The 22273-nt window shown below is 30.0% G+C and overlaps 1 protein-coding gene across 2 annotated transcripts in view; it reads left to right on the top strand.

The window, feature by feature from the left end:
* The window catches only part of LOC132952286 (solute carrier family 22 member 21-like), a 35614-nt gene extending 18113 nt beyond the window's left edge, over positions 1–17501 (top strand). The window contains exons 2-11 of one of the 2 annotated variants that reach the window (XM_061024545.1): positions 8398–8564; positions 12335–12581; positions 12673–12779; positions 13913–14067; positions 14162–14330; positions 14462–14624; positions 14768–14862; positions 14977–15191; positions 16307–16488; positions 16628–17501. In XM_061024545.1, coding sequence (XP_060880528.1) covers positions 8398–8564; positions 12335–12581; positions 12673–12779; positions 13913–14067; positions 14162–14330; positions 14462–14624; positions 14768–14862; positions 14977–15191; positions 16307–16488; positions 16628–16774 — 1647 coding nt within the window. In that variant the 3' untranslated portion in view covers positions 16775–17501. The remainder of the gene's footprint in view (positions 1–8397; positions 8565–12334; positions 12582–12672; positions 12780–13912; positions 14068–14161; positions 14331–14461; positions 14625–14767; positions 14863–14976; positions 15192–16306; positions 16489–16627) is intronic. The other variant, XM_061024546.1, reaches the window with a different exon arrangement.
* The last annotated feature ends 4772 nt before the right edge of the window (positions 17502–22273 follow it).

The following is a 22273-nucleotide window of genomic DNA, read 5'->3' as shown; positions in this document are numbered from 1 at the left end:
GATTACAAATATTTGAATAGTGCCAGTAAAATGTATACCTATGAATAAAACAATATTGTTTTGTATTTAAACCAGTTTTACATATTATACCTATGGTTTTCGAGGGAGGCTTTCATTTGAGCGAATAACTCAACATTTCATATCATTTGAGCTAAATTTACACGGGTACCTCTATCTAGTACATCGTTTTGGCGATCTTATATACAGATTAACAGAGTGTAACAGATAGATCTAAATAAAATAAAATTTTATGCTAGTCAAACGTATGACAAAAATTGTGAAAATTATATGGATAATATAAATTATTTAAGAAAAATACTTATGTCAGAAAATTCCCAAAAATAATATTTTGAAAAACGTTATTCCGTTTTGAATTAATTTACTCCAAAAAATATTGATTTTCGAACCGTTTTCGAGCTATAATTTAGGTTTAATTACTTCTCTGTACATTAAGAATTTTAATATTTTAATACTAATATAGCCGTATATTACCTACTTTGAGGATGCATATTATTATTATTTATTATTACGTTGCATATAATATACACGAGCGGGTATCGTTTAATTATAACAATAAATAAGTAGAACATGTCTTAAAATATTATGTGAAATGTTTAATAGATAATATGTAGTGTTACATAAGTGTGTGAAACGTCACACTTTATACTTTATAGTTAAGTGGTGGATAATTTCTTTACCTAGCTATGCCATATATATTATGAATTATGATCTAATATTTATTTTTAGTTAAGTATTATTTTAATTTTTTAACATTTCCCACTATCCGTTTACTTTTACTATATATCGTATATATATAATGATTAGGCAACAGTTCGATGGAATTATTACTTATAGACTGTAATACGACATACAATATTCATGCCATTATGGCATTATGTAAAGAAAAATGCTACTATTCAGCACATGTCACACTATTTATATTATTGTTATTAGAGTTCATTTATTCGACATTCGACTATCGAACATATACTATATATACCGTTTTTGATACACACGAGTAGGTACTTACTAGGTACTGAAAAAAAATTTTCAATTAATAATCAATATATGTAAACGATTCTGAACGGAAATAGGTTGAATATTCAATAATTTATGAAAAAATATCATCAAGTAGATATGTTGAATTATTAAAAATACATAGTACCTATAATAGAACCGCGAGATAGATAATAGAACCGAATGTATATGGCTAATCCTAATAACAGGCGAAAGTTAAAAGTCTCTATATTATGCATGAAAAAAAAAACAGGTGTGCCATGAATGTGTCACACGTTGTTCGTTACCTCTCGCGAAGACGCGTGGAAAACAAAAAAACCACCAACTTCCAAAGTAGTAAAGTGCACGATCTACGATTCGGTATGATAGGTATATCATACCGGCTTGCACAGAGGCAAAGCACGGTGTTCACATATTATATTATATACCCTACCAAATTACGACCACTGCAGACATTAAAAAAAAGCATCGCATTGTTGTTTGACTATAATATATACTTATATCATAATAATATATCACTATCAGATCGCTATAATATTGCGCTAAATGCGCATTCGGTCATTCCTCGCGTTTCGGGGCTCGTACAAAATAATATGTAAAATCTTTGGAGGAAAAAAAAAACTAAAACCAAGACGACACTATTATAATTATTATTCAGCGCGTAAATATAGGTAAATCACAATATTATATTATATCGCAGCGTTTTCTCAAGCGCGATTTACACGATCGTTGACAAACGATATTGATAATAATATTATGACGACGAACGTCTCCGCGAATCCGTCCTTGGGCCGTGCGCGCGCTCCAATATAATATATAATATAATAATAACAATAATAATTATACGTCGCGTCGTCGGAGTCTATGGTCGGAGATGTGCGTCTGCCGCGGCCAAAGATCACGCACAGCGCATTCGTTCGCGGCGGGTGGCGGCCGCCAGTCGGTCGTCGTCAGTCGAAACAAAACACGAAGACCGTATAGATTATATTATTATATTATATAACGCTGAATTGAACATCGTTCGCTAGATCATCATCTGCATCGGTATAAATAAGATCGTCATTGGCTGATATTCGGTTTGGGGGGGGGGGGGGGGGGGAGCGGAGGGACTCGACATTTTTACCGATCATCAAAATTAGGCAGGCTGCACCTTAAACTCATGGCATAAATTACGCCCCAAACGTGTAAATAAGTGCAAATATTTAATAAAAGAACGGTCAATTATAACATATTCGGGTTAATGTCGGATTAATTGAATCGATTAGGGATCAGATTTTGTAGCAAATGCTTTTTTTGTGTGATGAAAACCTATAATTCTTAAGATACGATAATTCTATTTACTATATAAATTCGTTTCGTATCATTCTGATTCTAAACTTTACTTTTTTTTATCCCCTGATTGTACTTTTTTGCTAATTTTTGCACGATTTTCAACGGAACTCGAAAATGTCATATTATTTTTCAATATTTGTGTCATATAATATTATAAGTTCCCTGCTATGCTATCGCCAGAAATAAAAGAAATTTTCACGTTTCGTCGTCGACATTATTTCGTTTGTTACTCGCTCACTTTACTCACTGCCTTTAGATTACAAAATATGTTGTAGACGCGCGGGTAGAATCTTCTGGGGAGGAGGGGTATTTCAGCCCTTCCCTTCCCTAATGTCCACCGCCTGTGGATCGCACTGTAATATATATATATTACATATAGGTATAGATGCTGCGCAATTCCGACGGTATTCGGATTTATGTTTCGCTCGAACGGCGGCGGACGGAGGGAAAAACCTATGTGTGTACCGTGTCGAAAGAGGTGCGTTGTAAAAAATGCGCATATAGGTTTTATATTATTATACGACGCACAATGCGGTGTGGTGTTACGCTATGTATATACACCGATGCTACTCGACGTGTACAATATGACGGCTATACCACGATCTCGGTTTTTATATAATATTATCATGTTTTTTTAAGATACTTCCTTAGCCGCGTTTTTTTTTTTAATACCAAACAGGTGAAACACGTGATGTAGGTACTATATTTTAATTTTTAAACGAGTGAGTGATGAAAATCAAGGTCAACATCGTCGTTTTGCAATCAAGCATATAATGATAGTCGAGTGAAATAACGTTTACACGTATATACTATGCACAGGGTGTATACTGTGGGTATATGAGTTCCGTACAGACTTTGAGAATCACATCTTATTAATGCGAGAGGAATTGAAATTCGGAAAGCTTTTTTTTCACATTGCTAGGATTGTTGGATTTTTGAGGGCACTTTTCGATTGTTTTCGATCTCATGGAATTTGTGAACATATTGCAATACTGTTTAGTATTTGTAATACCTAAGTATACCACGAAATTTTTTGTCGTCCCCAAAAACTCCTAGGTATTTTGACGTGTCTCATCACGGCTTTTGAGATTTTCCAACGACGGACATGACGAATATATTATATTTGTATAATATTTGGTGATATATGATGATAATATTTCGACCATAATAATACTTATTGGAAATGAGTTATGAATTATTATTATTTGTATGTTATACATACCTAAACAAATAAATTATAAATAGGTACCTACCATAATTAATGGTTGTTACTCACTTATAAGTAGCATTAAACGTTTGATTTAATTTTTTTTTTAACATAAATGTTTCAGTTAAAGTATTTGTCCTGACACAATTTATTTCGCTTAGGTGATACCGAAACGACTATGCATAATAATATTATATTATATCAAAGGATATAGTTATAGTTATAGTTATCATGTGGGAAGATTATCCATAGCGTAATAGAATAATATCGCTTATCGTGTTTATATAACTGTTTAAGATTCAGCGGCTTAGAGCCTATTACATTCTATATTAGAGTACCTACATATTATTAAAGATGTCGTTATAATATTATGTAAAACCAGAAAATATAACACTTATAGCCATATAATTCTATAATATTTGTTTTCCAAACAACAGCATAAGCGTTTTTTTCAACAGTATAATTAACATAAACGTATGCTGAACAATGTGTCATAGCTATATAAATAATAATATTATCTTAGCACCTACCTGCTTAACATTATTGTTTTATATTATTCTACGCTTCCTTCCAAAAAACAAAATTCTAAAACCACGCAATTGTATATTTCAATTATTGTTTTCAACTATATTGCTTGTTTGACGGAATAGACTGGCCGCAACTATATAACTTTAAAACTTTTTTCGAGTTTGGCGCACCTATCAGCTAATATAGGTAATAACCACTGTCTTTATTTTATTTTTACTGTACGCCGAATAATCAATCGTGTTTCAGTTGGATAACTATCATACCTATAGAATTTATATTTTAAACAATTAATTTTGTTAACCATAAATTTGTTGATCAATGACTTACATATGTGAAAGGAATGTCGGAGTTGATATGGACACTGGTTGCTTTTCGACACTGTCAAGCCACTTCCAATAGGTTCCCGGGAACAGGCCTGTTATCAGATGGGTAACCTGTAAGGCTGTAACAACCAGATCATTTAAACAGCATGCCATCGTTATGTCTTATAATTAATATAATAATTAGCTCCCCCCCGAACAAAATAAAACATAAATAAATAATATTTCTATAAGTCATAACGCATTGGACTTAGATCTTTAACTCTATGTTAGCACTGTCATAAATAAACTAATAAATAACAATTTTTCCTTATGACTGTATTAATTGTACTGGTAAACTTTTTTCTAGAGATTTAGTTTGTAGCCTATTTTCATTTTTCAATATCATTCCTTCAAATGTAACTGTCAAAATATGATTACCTTCGTTTAAAATTGTATTATAAAAAAAATATATAAGACGATTTCCGCAGTTATAAAAATTAGATTACGTTAAAATAATCACTAACTATATCAAATATATGTAATAAAAATGGTTTTCACTTCAGAAACTATGTCGAAATATATGAATTACGCTGAAAAACACTGTGCCGAATTCATTGGCGCTTGAAACTATATATTAATTAAACATGCAAAAACATTTTGGAATTCAGTTTAATATACTTGATACAATATATTTTAAAAGTTTTACTGAAAAAAATACTCATCGAACTGCTTGTAAAATGATCATGATGTTTATTTTTAATTGTCTTTCGTTTTATCCATCGGAGTTCAAATGCGAATTCCGTCGGAGGAATGCGTAAATAGGTTACAGCATTACATACTATGTAGGTAGGTCAAGTAGTAAAATCTGCCAACGCACTAACGTCAGAGTCAATGATAGATTTCTTATAACTCCGTCCAATATGCGCAAAATATGTGCTATATTAAGGTAATCAAATAGGTAGGTACCTACCAAATATATAATGACAATATATTATATAATATTATCAAATTAATGTAAACTTTAAAAGTATATTATAAACATTGTATTTAACGCCGGTGGTCTACTTAACGAGTTACATTCATTTAATCAAACAATCCATTTTATAAGTGATTCATTTATCATATAAACGTATGAAGTTTTGATGATAAGGTGATTGGAGTGACAGGAAAATAATTTTATATTCTTTAATTTTTTATCGTAATTTATATTCATACCTATATAATATAATAGTTTATATTTTATAATACCTAGTATACATGCTATTAACATTTTTTGTTTTTTTATAAATAAAAATATTCTGCTTTGGAATATTAAATTCAAAATACGTATCGCCATTTTAAAAAGTGGATTAAGTACCTATAATAACTAAAAAAAATAGTTATAATATAAAAAAATATTTCATTTATTTATTTTGATTATATATTTGTATAGAGTAGGTATAAAAAAATTAAGATTGTCTGATAGAATGCATGTTGAATAAAATAAAAGGTAAAAATATATTTAATGTTTGTCTATATTTCCAATGAATTTAAAAGAAAACATAACTATTCTACTTTTTGTATTATTATACAATTACTATTTACTATTTATAATACAATAATTGATACAATCATATAGGTACTCTAATGTACTAACCATAGACCTATTAACTAAAAAAAATACTAAATATTAATTTTATCTTCCAGAATTATCAGATAATGACTTTTTTTGTCCGTGCTGTGGGTGTAGAAGGCGCAGTTCATTTAGTTAATAGGTCTATGGTACTAACATATAATCTTCGTGATATTAGATACTACCTACATGCATAATAATATGACAAAAAATATTTATTAGTTTGTTGAAAAAATGTTACCAATCTCTTAAAGTTTTTTTTTATTCAAATTGTTTTACTATCTGTTAAATTATTCGCAAGCACTGCAGTACCTACTGGATTTCATAATGTCATCTATTATTGCTACATACCTACACTAGACATGTGGCATGATTAATAAACATACCTATATTATTCATGCGAAGAAAATTTAACCTAATAATAATATTATTTTTCCCATTTTTATAAAATATATATCTATCATAATAATATATGTATATAGATATTAGGTATAATTTAGGTTTTTTTAATTTTGTTTTAGCGCACTCTAGATTAAACTTGTAATCTATCATTAGGTACGTCTCAAAATTATAACTCATATGAATATATTATGCATTTGCAATTTCGTTCGTTTGCATTCTCGACAAATCGCTATTATTACCTACAACTCAACTATAGTGTACAACACAAAGTTTTAAAAGTTTTTATATTGATTGTAACCTACCTAATCTAGTGATATGTATAGCCTTATAATCATTGTCATATAATGTCTAATACAACGATGATACACTACTAGACTAGTTAGGTACTTTTATTATAGTCGATAATATTATATTTATAGGTACTTACCCCCAGTGGCGTGGCTGTATTATAATTTCTATCTCATATTATCGTCAGCTATTTAATTTTAACATTATAAAATGAAATAAATCATTTCACTGAAATCTCCACGGATATCACTCACCGATTGTTTATATTTTCTCATTATTAATTCTATTGTGTACAACCAATAACCATTAACCATACATCATAATATATTATTATTATACAACACTACAATATGAATTAGTGTAAATTAGTGTGTAACGGTTCTGATAATATACTTATACTATAGTGATATCACGGTATCACACAGCAGGTATAGCCCGGTATAGGTGGGTACCTACTACCAACATAATGAAAATTATAATTTAATATAATATTATATTATTTCCGAAAAAATCGAAGATTTTTCTTTAGCATTTTGAATGGTTAAAAGTGTAGGTAAACTTCTACTTATAATAATTATAAAACATATCCGTATACAGAATTGGGTAATTTTTTATGGTGTACTTACAAGTTATCAGGCGTAACAGGTATCTTGTATTTTATTTTTACTCAAATATTTCTGTGTACCCTTAAAAGTTAGAAGAAAAAATAATAAACTCGTGTATGCCAGGTGCCTATATTATACATTTTAAAATTTACCCATTATACAAATAATACAATTGCAAAATGTCTGGCTTGAGAAAATGTAGAAGAAATGTGAACAATTATCAACTATTGGATACATTTAAGCATCTTAATATTATGTTCTTTCCTTTTTGTATTTATTGTGAGTATAATATCGAGTCATTGTTCTACAACAATGTAAAGTATTCTTTAATTACACAAACTGCTGCGTGCCTCAGTGGCGGATTTGATTCGTCTTCCATGGTGGGGGTTGGGGGGGGGGGGGGTAAATATATTTTTGGTTCAAAAATTCTACTTTTAATACAATTTGTAGGTAAAAATGTCAAATGAATAGTTATATTAAACAATTAAAAACAAATTGATATATTTGTCTACAACTCTACAATACAAAATCTAGATTCCTATTCTTCATCGATGCAAATCGATTAATTATATTTTCAAACGATATATTGTACTCTCTGTAAACATTCTGTCGTGCCTGCGTGGTTTGTAACTTTAGTTTCAACCCTGTCCTAGATAATCGACTGTGTCGAATCGTTGTTGTTTGAATTTATTTCGAGTTAATATATTTTGACAGTCAATACAGTCAATCGTATCATATTCGTATATATTTATATAATATTCTACTAGGGATATGTTTCTATATGGTACATTTGTACCTGTAATAATTTTCCTCTGTTTTTTTTTTTCGGTTAATTACTATTATTATTATTTTTTTTTTTTAACCGTAATATATAAACTAACAAAAAAATAATTACGATATCTCCATATAATCTATATAATGTTTTCGTTATGATACCTCCTTCCTATATACCATTATTTAAGCGCTTTACCATTTTTGTGGGTCATTATTCGAGGGTATTGAACTCGCACTAATCACGTATAATACCATATAACCGCGCATTATACTGTCATTGAATGATTTTAATGACCGTGACGTTGTTTTATTTTTTTTTTTTACGTATAGTACCAAGAAGTGAATTCCGGAGAAATAATGGATTTAGACGAGATCCTAAGCAACTTTGGATTGGGCTCATATCAAGTGACCGTCTGCGCTCTAATGGGGCTCGTGCTCATGTACTCAAACGTATCACCGCTTAGTTACGCCATTACAGCCAGTGACCTTAAATACAGGTAAACTTGTTGGACATTTTTTCTCATTTTATATATTATTCGTTTTGACTGCAAACTGCAGGTCACAATAGTTACGAATTTCCTTTAAATTAGAACATGTACCCGGACGATTATAATATAATCACTCATATAAGCATAAATAGTACATAATATTATTACATACATACTAATTACTATTTATATTATATAAATGTATAATTATTTTAAAACAGTATAATATTGATTTCGTATTAGATAATCTTTAAGCAAAACGTCATTTAACCGGGCACTACAATAGGTACATGATAAATCGACAATATTTTTTTTTAAGCTCCGAAAGATTTAATTCATTTTGTCTAAGTGGTGCAAATATTATTATAATAATTGTATATAAACAATTGATCGATCCTAAATTCGTGGTGAGTATATTATAGTATGTACATTTAATTGATTTATTATAGTTTAGTGTTATATGAAAATAGAAAATTCCTATATAAATATATGACCGATTAGAAACTTTTAAAATTAAAATTAAATGTTCGAATACATTTTGCGTATTTGATAAATAAAAAGACTCGATTTGATTACTCACGAATAAATAAAATAATTTCGATTACCTATTTATAATAAACACGAGTACAGTAGGTAGTTATTTTTTAGTGGTTAATTAAAAATAAATCATACTTTTTTAATGGCAACATCACTCATTAGTATACATTCCAATAATAGACACAAATATTTCACGGAACTGTTAAGTCAAATTAAAATACAAAATATAAAGCTACATTATACTATTACACGGATAAACTTAGTGGAACAAGCCACATACATAAATCGTCAAATGTGGCGCTGCCTATAGAAAACGGAACTATAATAAGTAAACAACTAATAAAGTAATAACTAATAATAACTAATCTATATAATTTCAATTTTAGCTATTTGATTTATTTTCACTTTAGACGTATTTATAGTTATGATCACTTAATGCTAAATAGCTTAGCTTAAATTATTTATGTTTAGATATTGTTTGCGTGCCTTTAATCGCTTGTACCGTTAAAAGTTTATTTAGCATAATATAGGTTGGTGTATTATAATATTAAAATTAGAAAGAGTATCCCTATACCTATTTAACAGTTGAATGTAATACAACCTATCCAAAACTATAATCCATGTATATAATAATTGATAAAAGGAAAGATAAATTTACATTATTTTATCTAAATCTGGTCAAGATTTTGTATGTGCAAAAGTATGAGTCTTGTACATACATATTATTACATATCTTATTTGTTGTGTATTAGGTTCAAGCTTTTCACTATTTTCTAAACAAATTCTGGGGAGTTCTAAAAGTGATGTTCCTAAAATACCATCAGAGTTCAATTTCCAATATGTATTGAATGACAAACTTTTAAAGCACTCCTTTTCCGAGGAAAGATGATAACATAAAAAAAACACCATCATTGTAAAACCAATATATTCCTTCTAGAAATAAAACCCTTGTATATAATATACGATCTAAATTTTTATCAACGGTACACTCTTATAATCGAATTTCGTCATTGCGAAGAAAATAAATTTAATTTAAATCTATGTAAACAAATTTCAGGATAAAATACATCAGCAAATAAACTAACTGTTTTTATAATTAAAAAAAATCTCAATTTATCTTTTTTCTCATACAATAATGTAAATAATATAATATATAATATACTTTCAATAATAAATAAAGCGACTACAGTACAAATAGTATACAATTATGTTTTAAATACAAAGTTAACGAACCTTGGATAGTTCAGTGTTAAGTAAATAATATATAAATCTTCTGAGCTCTTTTTTCAGTTTATTACAAATTTACAACAATTCATTTTTTACTCTCTAGGTTTTTTTTAAATAAAGTTAATTAATTTTCGTTCAAAATGTATAATGTTGCATACTTGTATTGGAAATATATTTTGTTGAATTATTATTCTATTTCTGATTTAAATCTAAATTTATTTATTTTAAATACTTACCTACTTAATAAGAGGTTTATTTTTTCATTTATATATTTTTATATTGTGTTAAAAATTAGTTGAAAGCAAACCAAACCATTTTAATAAAGAATTAATTATCTTGAAATAACATTGGTCTTACGTTTATATGAAGCTTCGTAGAAAATGCACTTATATAGTATACCATCTACCTACGAGAAAACGAATTTTCTATAACCTAATATAAGTTTTATTGCGTTTAATAAATAATAATACAATGATAAATTATTTTTAAATTCGCTCTCATTTGTTTGATTATACTATTCACCATATATTATGCAGTGCCATTTATTAATAGAAAATGTAAGAATAGGTACTGTTACTGTATAGATGTACAATTTCCAGATTTTTTTCTTGTGAAAACAAAATGTGTTAAATAAATTGATTTCACAATAACATTATAATTTTATGTTTATTGAAATATTTGTCCCAAAATAAATTTAAAAAACATGTCACGTACTCGTGTTATAAATTATTAAGTCAAATTGGTAGTACATTTACATAAATATTATGTATATTATATGAATAGGTACTTATCGTTATTACTTAATTAATAATCTGTCAATACAAAAAAAAGATTTAAAAAAACAACAACAATAATAGTGAATTTAAAAATAGTAATAATCATTTTGTATACTTCATTACTTAATTAATGTGCAAGGTTAGAAATGATAAATTTGTCAATCTTAATGCGTTTTTTTAATTGCTCTTCATAATAAAATACGCATTACTATACTCTGTACAAGTTAAGAAACATAGTCGGCTTCCAACTTGTGCGCAGGTGGGGGGGGGGGGTGACAAACAGGTGTTGCCCGACGAAAATTTGTCACCGCCGTCTATCGACTACGTTTCTTAACTTGAACAGAGTCTAATTAATGTAATCAATTTTACTGTAATTTATTATAAGGCATTTGAAAAAAATAGATTTCGTAACATGCAAAATTAGGTATATTGTTTTAAAATATTAAAAAACGTGATTGACAGCGTTATAAGAAATCACAAAATATGTTCAATATTAAAAATAAAAAAAAATAATAAAAATGTTTTGGTCGGGCGCATTGAATAGGCATTTTCAGTACATTCATGCTAATCAACGCGTAGTTGTTAAAATAAAATACCAAATAATATAATTAATTAATTTTTTAGTTTTATATTATGAATTTGTAGTTGTTATACAAGTGAACAACAATTCGATATACTTATACGATGATTAAAATTTACAACTTTTCTGGATTAAGACCTATTAACTTATATTGTACCTACGACGAACAAACTAAATAATTACATATATATATATAGTTTTATTGTTAACACTTTTCGGACAGAATAGTAGCAATAATTCAAAAGCTCCGAACAACTGTACTTACCGAATTAATCAGAATTACGACTAAAAGCTTCGTCAATACTTTCTAATAAGAGGTAATTTTACTATGGTAAAAGCTAAAATTACATAGAACGTCCTAGGTGTTTTCGGACAAGAGAGTGATTCTAATCCACTCTCTGCGGAATATTTTATCGAATACGATGAGTTATTATCGTTACTTCAAAATTTAAAATTGCGCTGCAGAAAAAATCTAAAACACGCTATAGTGTGATACGCCGTAGCCTGCAGTAATATCCTTTTGTATAGTGTCTTGCCCAAAACGCGTTACTGCTATATGCTTTGAGATTATAGTTCGTATATAAGTATATAGGGTTTAATTTTATGTAACACGTCGTGACCAACGTATATTATTATTTTCAACCGTAATATTTTTCTAGATGCGAAATTCCGCAATGCGATGACATCGAAAACCCGATTTACGATCCGGTCTGGTTGAACCGAGTGGTACCCTTCAAAGAAAAGAACATACAGCCGTACAAATGCCTCAAGTACCACTACCGGCAAGCCAACGGGTCGGACGTCTCTGCCAATAACACGTGTAACTTCGAAGCATTCGACGTCAATTCGAAAGAGAAGTGCAACAAATGGGTGTTTGGCGAAACGGAAAGAACTATAGTGAACGATGTGAGTGCCCCGGTGGTCTTGATTTTGTATAATTTTTCGTTAAACTCGCGATACCTGCACCCCTCTGACAATGCCCGTTTTGTGCACACAGTTTGGTATTATGTGCGAGGAAAACAAATGGAAACTCAGCATGGTGGGAACCGTCAACAGTATTGGTCAGTTTGTCGGCATTCCTTTAGCAGGATTTATTTCGGACAAGTGAGTAATATATACTATCTATACAGTATACCTATATATCCGAATACTATCAATACAGAGTATACCTATATATGGCTTTATTATTAAGCCGGGAATAATAACCGTTCCAGTTAATTTATTAAAAACTAATTAAGTTACTAATTTATTTATTAATGATATAATTCGTTACAGTATTTGTCATACAGTATACCTATTATCAATTTTAAGGTAATTTTGGTTTAAACAATTTTAAATAGTACCTACAACACTATTATGATTGTATATTTTTAAAAATGTACAACTATTGCTCCTTTTTTTATATAATTAACTGTAATTTTAATGTAACGATATTTTTGAACTCCTGCCCCCCCCCCCTCACAAGAGTCCTCTCAGTGGGGCTCAGTATTCATATGCGTGTGTATGAAATTAAATTAAATAAAAAAAAAATTTAGGCATTATATAGGTACTGTGGACCGCGTATGATTCTCCGTCGTTGTTTATTATACAATGTCCGTATTATCACTACTGTATAATGTAATAGATATTTGATGCGGCCGGTTGGTGGTTTGTAGGCTTAATTTTCAGACACCAAGTATTCATTTTGTACGCGCGTATTTCAATAGATACTTCTAAATTTGAAAACTGTTCAAATTTCATTTCTCTCGACTGATTTACTTACTTGACGGTTTTATATGCCTCTGCCGCGTCGCTTATCAGCAAACACTTTGCCATAATTTTTTTGGACATTTCTATAGACGAATCTGCTTCAGTTATCATTTATTCGCAGGTTTTACCTATGTGTTTATTATTTGTCTGGACCAAGTACATAGCACTGATCCCATAATATGGCATAAATTGATAAATAAATGTATGAATAAATCTTTACACTAACGTATTATCAACGATTCATAGAAATCGTAATTTATTCATACTAGCTCACGCAAATCGAAACCACCGAAAAAAAAATAAGTATACCTATAAAATAAAACCCATAATCATAGTAGATACGTTTTGAATTATCCACCTATAAAAACAGAACCGTTGTTGTTTCGCATCATAATAAGTATGTATTTTATAAATTGTTTTCTATTATATTTCTACCGAGTTTGTTCCATAATATTAAATTACATCCTTTTTTTTTTGTTAACATAAAGGTATGGACGCAAGTTTATCTTGATTATAGGGTCAGTTTCGTCGGCCATACTCGGCACTGCCCGGTCCTTCACTACCGATTACTATTCATTCCTCCTCTTCGAACTTTTGGATTCCATGGCGTCCAGTGGAGTGTATGCAGCCACATTTGTATTAGGTGAGAAATCAAACCCTCGAATTCGCAAAATATGTTATAAAATAAATTCATAGCTAATATTGTATTTTTAATAATATAAAAATGTTTATTTCAGGTCTAGAATTAGTCAGTCCGAAATCCCGGGTTACCGTCAGTACTTTGATGGGCTGTTTCTATCCTATGGGCGCGGTGATCATGGGCTTCGCAGCTTATATGATTCTCGACTGGCGGATAATGCTTAGGGTACTCTACTTGCCCGGACTACTCATATTAGGATACGCTTGGTAAGCTTGATGATCACTGGCCACTGCAGCCATATCGTGCACATATACACGATTAAATGTTCGATGAGTTATTATATTATGTGTAACGTTTCAAACGCATTTGTCCATAATATGATGCCGTCGTAATATAGGTACGTGCCAGAGTCCATGCGATGGCTTCAAACGCAAAACCGAATCGAAGAAATGGCCAAGGTTCTGTCAAAAGTTGCCGAATCCAATGGAAAAACACTGCCGTCTAGCGTCAAAGAAGCACTGATCGCCAACACCAAAGCCAACGCCAACGCGACGAACGGGGTAAAATGATAAATCCTATACAATTTTACATCCCCGCGCGATGGTTCATAAATTATAATTCCGTTAAAATATTATGACGATGGACCGTATAATGTTACACTTAAACATTAATTGACATGATATGTTTTCCGGTGTCGTTTCAGGCGGACGAACATCAATTGTCCTGTAGTAAATTAATGAGCAAAATATTTAGTTCAAAGGAGATTTTCCTGCGGCTGATCAACTGTTCGTTTTGCTGGTTAGTATAAAGTATCTGAATATATAATACAATACATTATGAATTATTCAATGTGGTTTACCTTCTCGTGTTGATGTGATGATTAAATATATTGATATATTTTTATGACTTCAGGACAACGATTACGTTAGTTTATTACGGCCTCTCGTTAACTTCTGTGGAGTTCTCCGGTAACAAATACTTGAACTTTATGCTTGTAAACATTGTAGAAGTACCAGCGTTTTTGACATCGTGGTACTTTATGGAACACTTTTCCAGACGAAATACCCAAGCGTTTTCATTCCTCTTCAGTGGCGTCGGATGTATTATGGTCAACTTAATACCTACGGGTAAGCAACCACTTAGTTTTAAACAGTTTTTTTCCCCCACTACAATTTATAAATACCTACGCGTGTTCTCTGTAATATAACATACAAACGTGATACATCTGGACTAATAAGGCATCAAGTAAAACGATATTCTCCTATCATAATGTATATAAATTCAAGTTAATATTATAAATTAATAATTATAACTAACCTTTATTATAACAAAACATGCAAATATATAAATAAATACATTTTGTTTGGTTAAAAAAACAAGTTGATTTTATATGAATTTATATTAGCTAGTAACTTTGTTAAGAAAAGTTAGTTGTATAACAAATTTCCAATTTTATAATTTTATTATTTTAAAAACAATTAAGAAGACGCAACACCCGCCTTTCCTCTGTCTTACAAACGCGTAACATACCAAATTTACGCTCAGAAATTCACGTTTTATGCCATTGGCTTGAAAATTAGAGTGAACTCAGTTTTTAAGTGAGTTATAAACATTTTTAATTTACATTTATTATACACGCATAACTCACTTAAAAACTGAATTACCGTAAAAAAAATTTGCAACAAAACACAAATAATGTTATTACCATCAAGTTTCATAATAGCTCAATTCCCTCTAATTTTCAAGCTAATGGCATAAAACGTGAATTTCCGAGCGTAAATTTGGTATGTTACGCGTTTGTGAGACGGAGATTACACATGCGGGTATGGCGTCCTCTTAAGTGTTATAAAAATATGATTGTTGTTTATAACCGTACCTATATATTTTTTTAAATAATTAACGATAAACAAATATGTTAGTTGGTAAGACAAATTAAACATTATTCAACTTTCAATGAAAATAATGAGTTCGAAAAGTTAAATAAGCTTACACGCCATAGAAGAATATATACTCACCCACGTGTTATTTTCTAACATTATAAAACAATAAACTGAGAGTTTAAAAATTAATATCTAAAAATCGTGTACGGCATTAGTTTCCCGATAGATACATATAGTTGTTCCAACACACGCACACACATCAAATATAAAAATAAAATATTGTGTAAAATATCAGTGTCGTCGGGTTATATGTCTATTTGGCCTTTGTAATAAAATCCAAATTATGTATCATTGATTTACAGATTATTTATGGGTGAAACTGTTGTTGTTCTTGAGCAGCAAGTACGCCATCACCATGGCGTTTAATACCATGTACGTGTTCACCGCAGAGATGTTCCCCACCGAACTGCGCATGTCACTGTTCGGCATAGCTTCCATGTTTGGCCGAATGGGTTCCATGTTCGCTCCACAAATGACGCTGTTGGTGTGTATTTGAAAATTTTTTTTCGATAGCCAAGTTTATAATGAGAAGAAAGACTCGCGTGCACGATATTATTATAATTTTATAATAATATGACGTAATGTCGGAGCAGTGAGATTATCGTTTAAATATTGTTTCGCAGGGTGCCTATTTTGGACAATACGTGCCGATCTTGCTGTTCGGAATCATATCGTTTATGGCCGGGGCGTTAGCTTTCCTGTTCCCGGAAACAAAAGACCAAAAGTTACCCGACACATTAAAACAAGCTGAATTCGTCGGGGAGGTGTAAAACGATTCGAAATTGTTCGTAAATTCCACGGGAGTGCGCCGCGAGAAAACACCGGTTGCAGTCGTGCCTTAATGACATTTGTATATTAGTTTTATTTTTAATAATGATTCCATGTGTCTCATAACGTATTAATTTATTTTTATAATTATCTAACGCTAAGCAATAGTATTTTATAAACCTTAACTGAAGGAAACAAGTTTCTACATAACCATTAAGTCCACATCATTCATAATATGTACTAACTCCACTAACTGTGTATGTATATATAATAATATATATTATACACACATTACACAATACTGGATTATTTTTAATGTATGCACATTACATAATAATAATATAATGTAATGGTAAAAAATATCTCAACAAATTCCATTTCATCACCCTTTTTCGGGTGCTATTTTTTTTATATTTCTGAAATTTCTGTGATATTAAATATGTATTAATTACATGATTTTAAATTTAAAAAAAAATTTTATGTTGTATGTTGTATTACTATATAGTATATAATATTATGTATTATTGATAGTTAATAATATATATATTCAAGTGCTAATATAGTGTACCAACACTATAAACAAAATATGTACTGTTAATTTTAGCAATAATGTTGATTAATGATTATTGATTATTATTACAATATTATATTTTAATAGGAAATAATTATACGAATGTATATTATCATAAATAAGCTTAAGAAGTTAAAGACATCATATTATTATATTATTTTAGTTGAACTTCTATGATATATAATATAATATTTTTATTTAAAAAAAAAATCATTGTTTACAAATTTGATGTATCGACCATTTTTGTTATAAAATTTAATAAAACCCTATATAATATATTATCGTGTTTTTTTTTCTGAACTTATAGAAATGTTATAGAAATAAATATAATTTTAATCAATAAAAAAATAAATATTGTATAAAGCATACAGGTTAATTTACCAAGCTGTTTACCTCCCATTGTTTAATTTATTCAAATTCTAATTTTTGGAATTTTTTAAATACAATTAAAATCCATATTTTCAAATTTTTGTCAATATATTAATTTGCGTACTACTTTAGGAGTGTCCCGTTTATTCAAAATGTTTAAAATAACAAAAGTTTGTATCTTCATAAGGTCACTTCTTAAGTAGTATGTACAAAAATCTCAAAAATGATTAAATATACTTGGTAAATTACAAAATATATCAGATATTATTGAACAACTGCATCATTGAAGAAAAATGGGATGATAATACTTGGATAATTGGTGAGTATGCACCTATTTATGCACACCTAAGTCACATATTATATTATATAGAATCTTGGATCCCAAAATCTTCTGGTTCTTCGACAATGCACCGAAGGTTAGATATTTGTAATTTTGTATTTTAATAAGTTACGTTATATGGTGGTGAAAACTCTTACAAGAGTATTAAGTACTAGATAAAGAAGAAGAATAAGTTACGTTATATGTGTACGCTACATATGTGTCTATATATCACTATTTACCTCTATTTCAAGCATTTTGTGGTCTTGGGATGACTGCATACTAATTGCGTACCCGATATAACAATTGCGATTTGTGACATACCTACTAATTGCGTCCCGGGTTTTCGATACGACTATATATGCTAATTGCGTCCCGATTATCTGATACCAAAATATACCTTTGATAATCTCAATCAATAATCGATACGACTATATGCGCTGTTCTATTTCTATTTAAAAATATGAGTTTAATTGAGAGTGACGTTATGACTAGTGAAAAAAATAAAACATTGATTTTTATAAACGATTTTAAATTTTGTTTTCATAAGCTATTGAAAAATGATATACAACGTTGGAAGTGTTTCAAAAAAACATGTAAGTCCTATGCTAAATTAAACGAAAAAAATGAAATATTGGAACGTCCTACTGGACATAAACATGAAAACGATTCTGTAGAAATTTAAACAGACAACAATTAAGCAATAATTTAAAACGAAAGGCAAAAGACGATCTCTATGATAAGCCCTCAAAACTCATTCATAGGGAATTATCAAATGACGTATCGACATTGACCAGTTATGATTTAACTTAAATTCGCAAAAATGCGCACCACACCCGAGCATCTGTAATTCCCAAGCTGCCAAATAATATAGTAGATTTATATAATTCATTGAAAGAAGAAAACATCAAAAGTAACCAAGATGAAAAGTTTCTATTAGTTAACGACTATGAAAATAATATATTAGTTTTTTCAACAATAACTAATTTGAAGTTCTTAGGTCAAGTTGACACAATATTTGTTGATGGAACTTTTAAAAGTTGTCCTAAGTCATTAACACAATTTTTCACAATTCACGGTTTATCAAATGGAAATTACATACCATAAGTTTTTTTTTTATTAACTGACGAAAATCTTTAAACTTACAAGAAAGCATTTTTAAATTCAGAATGTATAAAAAATAATATTAATTTTTTACCGAAAATGTTAATTGCTGATTTCGAAAAAGCAATTCACTTGGCAGCATTATTTGGCCTCTAGCTAATTCAAGCTCTAGGTTTGAGTAATTCAGAAATAAGCGATTACCTAAAAATATTTTTTGGTCTCCCTTTTTTGAAACCTAAAGATGTAGAAAACTGTTTTACCGATGATATAGTATCAATTTTACCACAAAATAAAAAAAGTAGAAACATTTACAGATTATATTTTAAATACATATATAAACCCCGATTGTGACTTTCCTCCTTTTTTATGGGCAATGTATTCAGGTTCAATTACACGGACAACAAATAGCTGTGAAGCTTTCCATTCAAAATTTAACGGTTTGTTTTATTCTGCTCATCCAAACATAAAAATTCGCAGCAGTATACTATAGTCAAATAAAGAAAATAAGACGTGAAATATGTGAAAAACAAGAATTTTTAAGAAAACAAATGATTAAATACGACTTGAACGAAATAACCCGTTTTCATTATGTAAAAACTGTATCGTTCAAATTTTTACCGACCTATAAATAATTGTATATTATAACTTATATTTTTTGCTATTTTTTTTACTTATTCTTTTATTTTTATATTTAACGTTGAAAACAATATTTTTGATGTACATAATTCCGAAATGATAAAAAAACAATATTTTTAACCCACCTTTAGCAATATAATATTTAATGTTTCTATTGACTGTCCTAAGTCTGTATTAAATGGGAAGGAAAATAATGTATTTGTTGAAATATTAAATTATAATTTATTTATTTATTTATCACCACCAAATTATTGTATTGTTATATGTTTGTTGTTCACTGTATTAAAAATCTTTTTTGTTAATTCAACTTAACATTGTTTGGATTACTTTGTTAATCTCTTCCATTCAACAGTTTATACATAGGACGCAATTAGTATAGTTGTTAAATATTATCAGGACGCAATTCGCATGAAAAAGGGATCTTGGGACGCAATTCGTTTGCTGCGCTTGGAATACAACACTCGACTACAACCATTATTTTCACCAGACACAAATTGTGATTTGTAAGACAGCTGTTTCAAATGGTTTTTCAGCTACACCTATCCAAGTGCCTGTTGTATCCCAGCCAACGATTTAAAATACTCCACTGCAGTTTGTTCGAAAAACTTTGTTTCTCAAAACAAAATATAATATTATGCACATTGATATTTCGGTACACGAAACATTTAAATGTGTGTGCATATAGAGACCTCTACCAAAAATGTAAAAACGTGTAAAAAGTAAAAAAAAAACATATGTAAATGTGTTTAAAGAGTGGCGTCGCTGCAGCGAGACGCCGCGCCGCGCAGTCATTTGACGACCGTAATTATTACTAATTGCAAACAAATTCTCACCACGACACCACCTATCACAATATTGTAGGTATTGTTGGTATGTCGACTGCTGTCGACCACGTGACGCATCGATATACAGTCGGTCGTTATTGCAAGGTGATTGCTCTAAAGGTATAAACGCTCGGAAATGAGCGTTTTCATTTTCTCAGCGTAGTTATATTATGAACGATTTTGAAAATATTTTTTCAAACATTTCTTTCATTCGTTACCTACAAAACAACATTCTTGAAAAAAATCATGGTCCTGACTAACTTTAAACGTATAATCATTTTTGAGTGTTTAACTTTTAACGAAATTAAACGACAGCGCACACCTGTTAATTTCATATTCCTATATTATTAGCAAAATAGTTTTCTGAGGAAGTATTTCGATACAGATAAATCAAACTTCAAACGAGTATAGGTAGCTAATTAGTTACAAGTATTTAAAGAATGCATTATAGTTGAGTTACATTTCACAGGGGTACCCCGAAAAATGTCGGTTCAGTAGTATTATAGTAGTCGGTATTGAGAATTTATGAAATTAAAAACGTATGCTGACATTCAAAAATAAAAATAATATACATTTTTCAAAAATATTGTTTTATATTGACTTAAAATGACCCATATAAAAATTATAAAAAACTATTGAGTTTTTTACCTTAAAAAGAACCACATTCCATATCACACCGGTTTTAGTGATAAATTCTTCAGTTTTACTATTTTCAATAACGCACGTGGCGTTATACCTACCTTTGACTCGTGCCAAAAATGTCATCTCCAAGGTGAGCCCACGAGCCACTCCGTGATGCTTCGAGCTCTGACAAGCGTTTAACTAGCTAAATCAGTCTCAAAGTGGGCAATCGCGCCCCCCCCCCCTCCCTGTTGGCGACGGAAGCCTTCAGAGAGGGGGGGGATAAACTCGAAGGAACTTTTGAGGCGTTAAAGACTAGAGGTGATTAAATAAAGCGAAAAAATATGTTCTTCTTATACTTGAAATAAAAATTTAATACCTACCACACATGTCCACATAATTTCACTTACGTCTGTTTTGAAGTAAATCCAAGTCTGATATTAACAAAGTTGTTAAAGAGCATCAGGTTCGTCTTTCGCATTAGATACGTTTCAATTTAATTTTAATAAAAATACTTTTAAATATGATTCATATTATAGTGATTAATGTTTAAATTTTAAGAAATATAATTTTAAATATGATCAAGTATCTATGTATGTTTTAATTATATTTGTACCGTTATCATTAGAAGTGGAAGTTTGAACTCAGATATAGTAAAATAAGTATGGCGTATTTAAATACAACAATTACAATAACTATAAGTGCTGTTTTTGAGATGCAATACAGATGGAAAGCTTAAACAATGTTGGGGGGGCTTTAGAAAATTATTGATTCTGAAAGTGGGTGGTGGATCAAATAAGTTTGAGAATCCATGAGCCAAATTAACAAGAGCTCGAGCGCGGTCTTTATAACGTCCCTTTTTCTCCTAGTCGGCCGACTCCTATTTATTTAATAAAATTAACGTAATAATATATGTGTACAGCTGTCTGTAACTATTATACCAGCTATACCACCTCATACACGTGCGTTATATACACGCGCTCGTATTATTGTCGTTAACTATTGATTGTGTATGTGGCGCCGACCGGTGTAATTCTGGGGGGGGGGCTACAGACCT

This window comes from Metopolophium dirhodum, chromosome 9 (assembly GCF_019925205.1).
Source record: "Metopolophium dirhodum isolate CAU chromosome 9, ASM1992520v1, whole genome shotgun sequence".
NCBI classification, from domain to species: domain Eukaryota; kingdom Metazoa; phylum Arthropoda; class Insecta; order Hemiptera; family Aphididae; genus Metopolophium; species Metopolophium dirhodum.
Note: the sequence above shows the minus strand (reverse complement) of the source record. Positions and strands in the feature narration are given on the sequence as shown.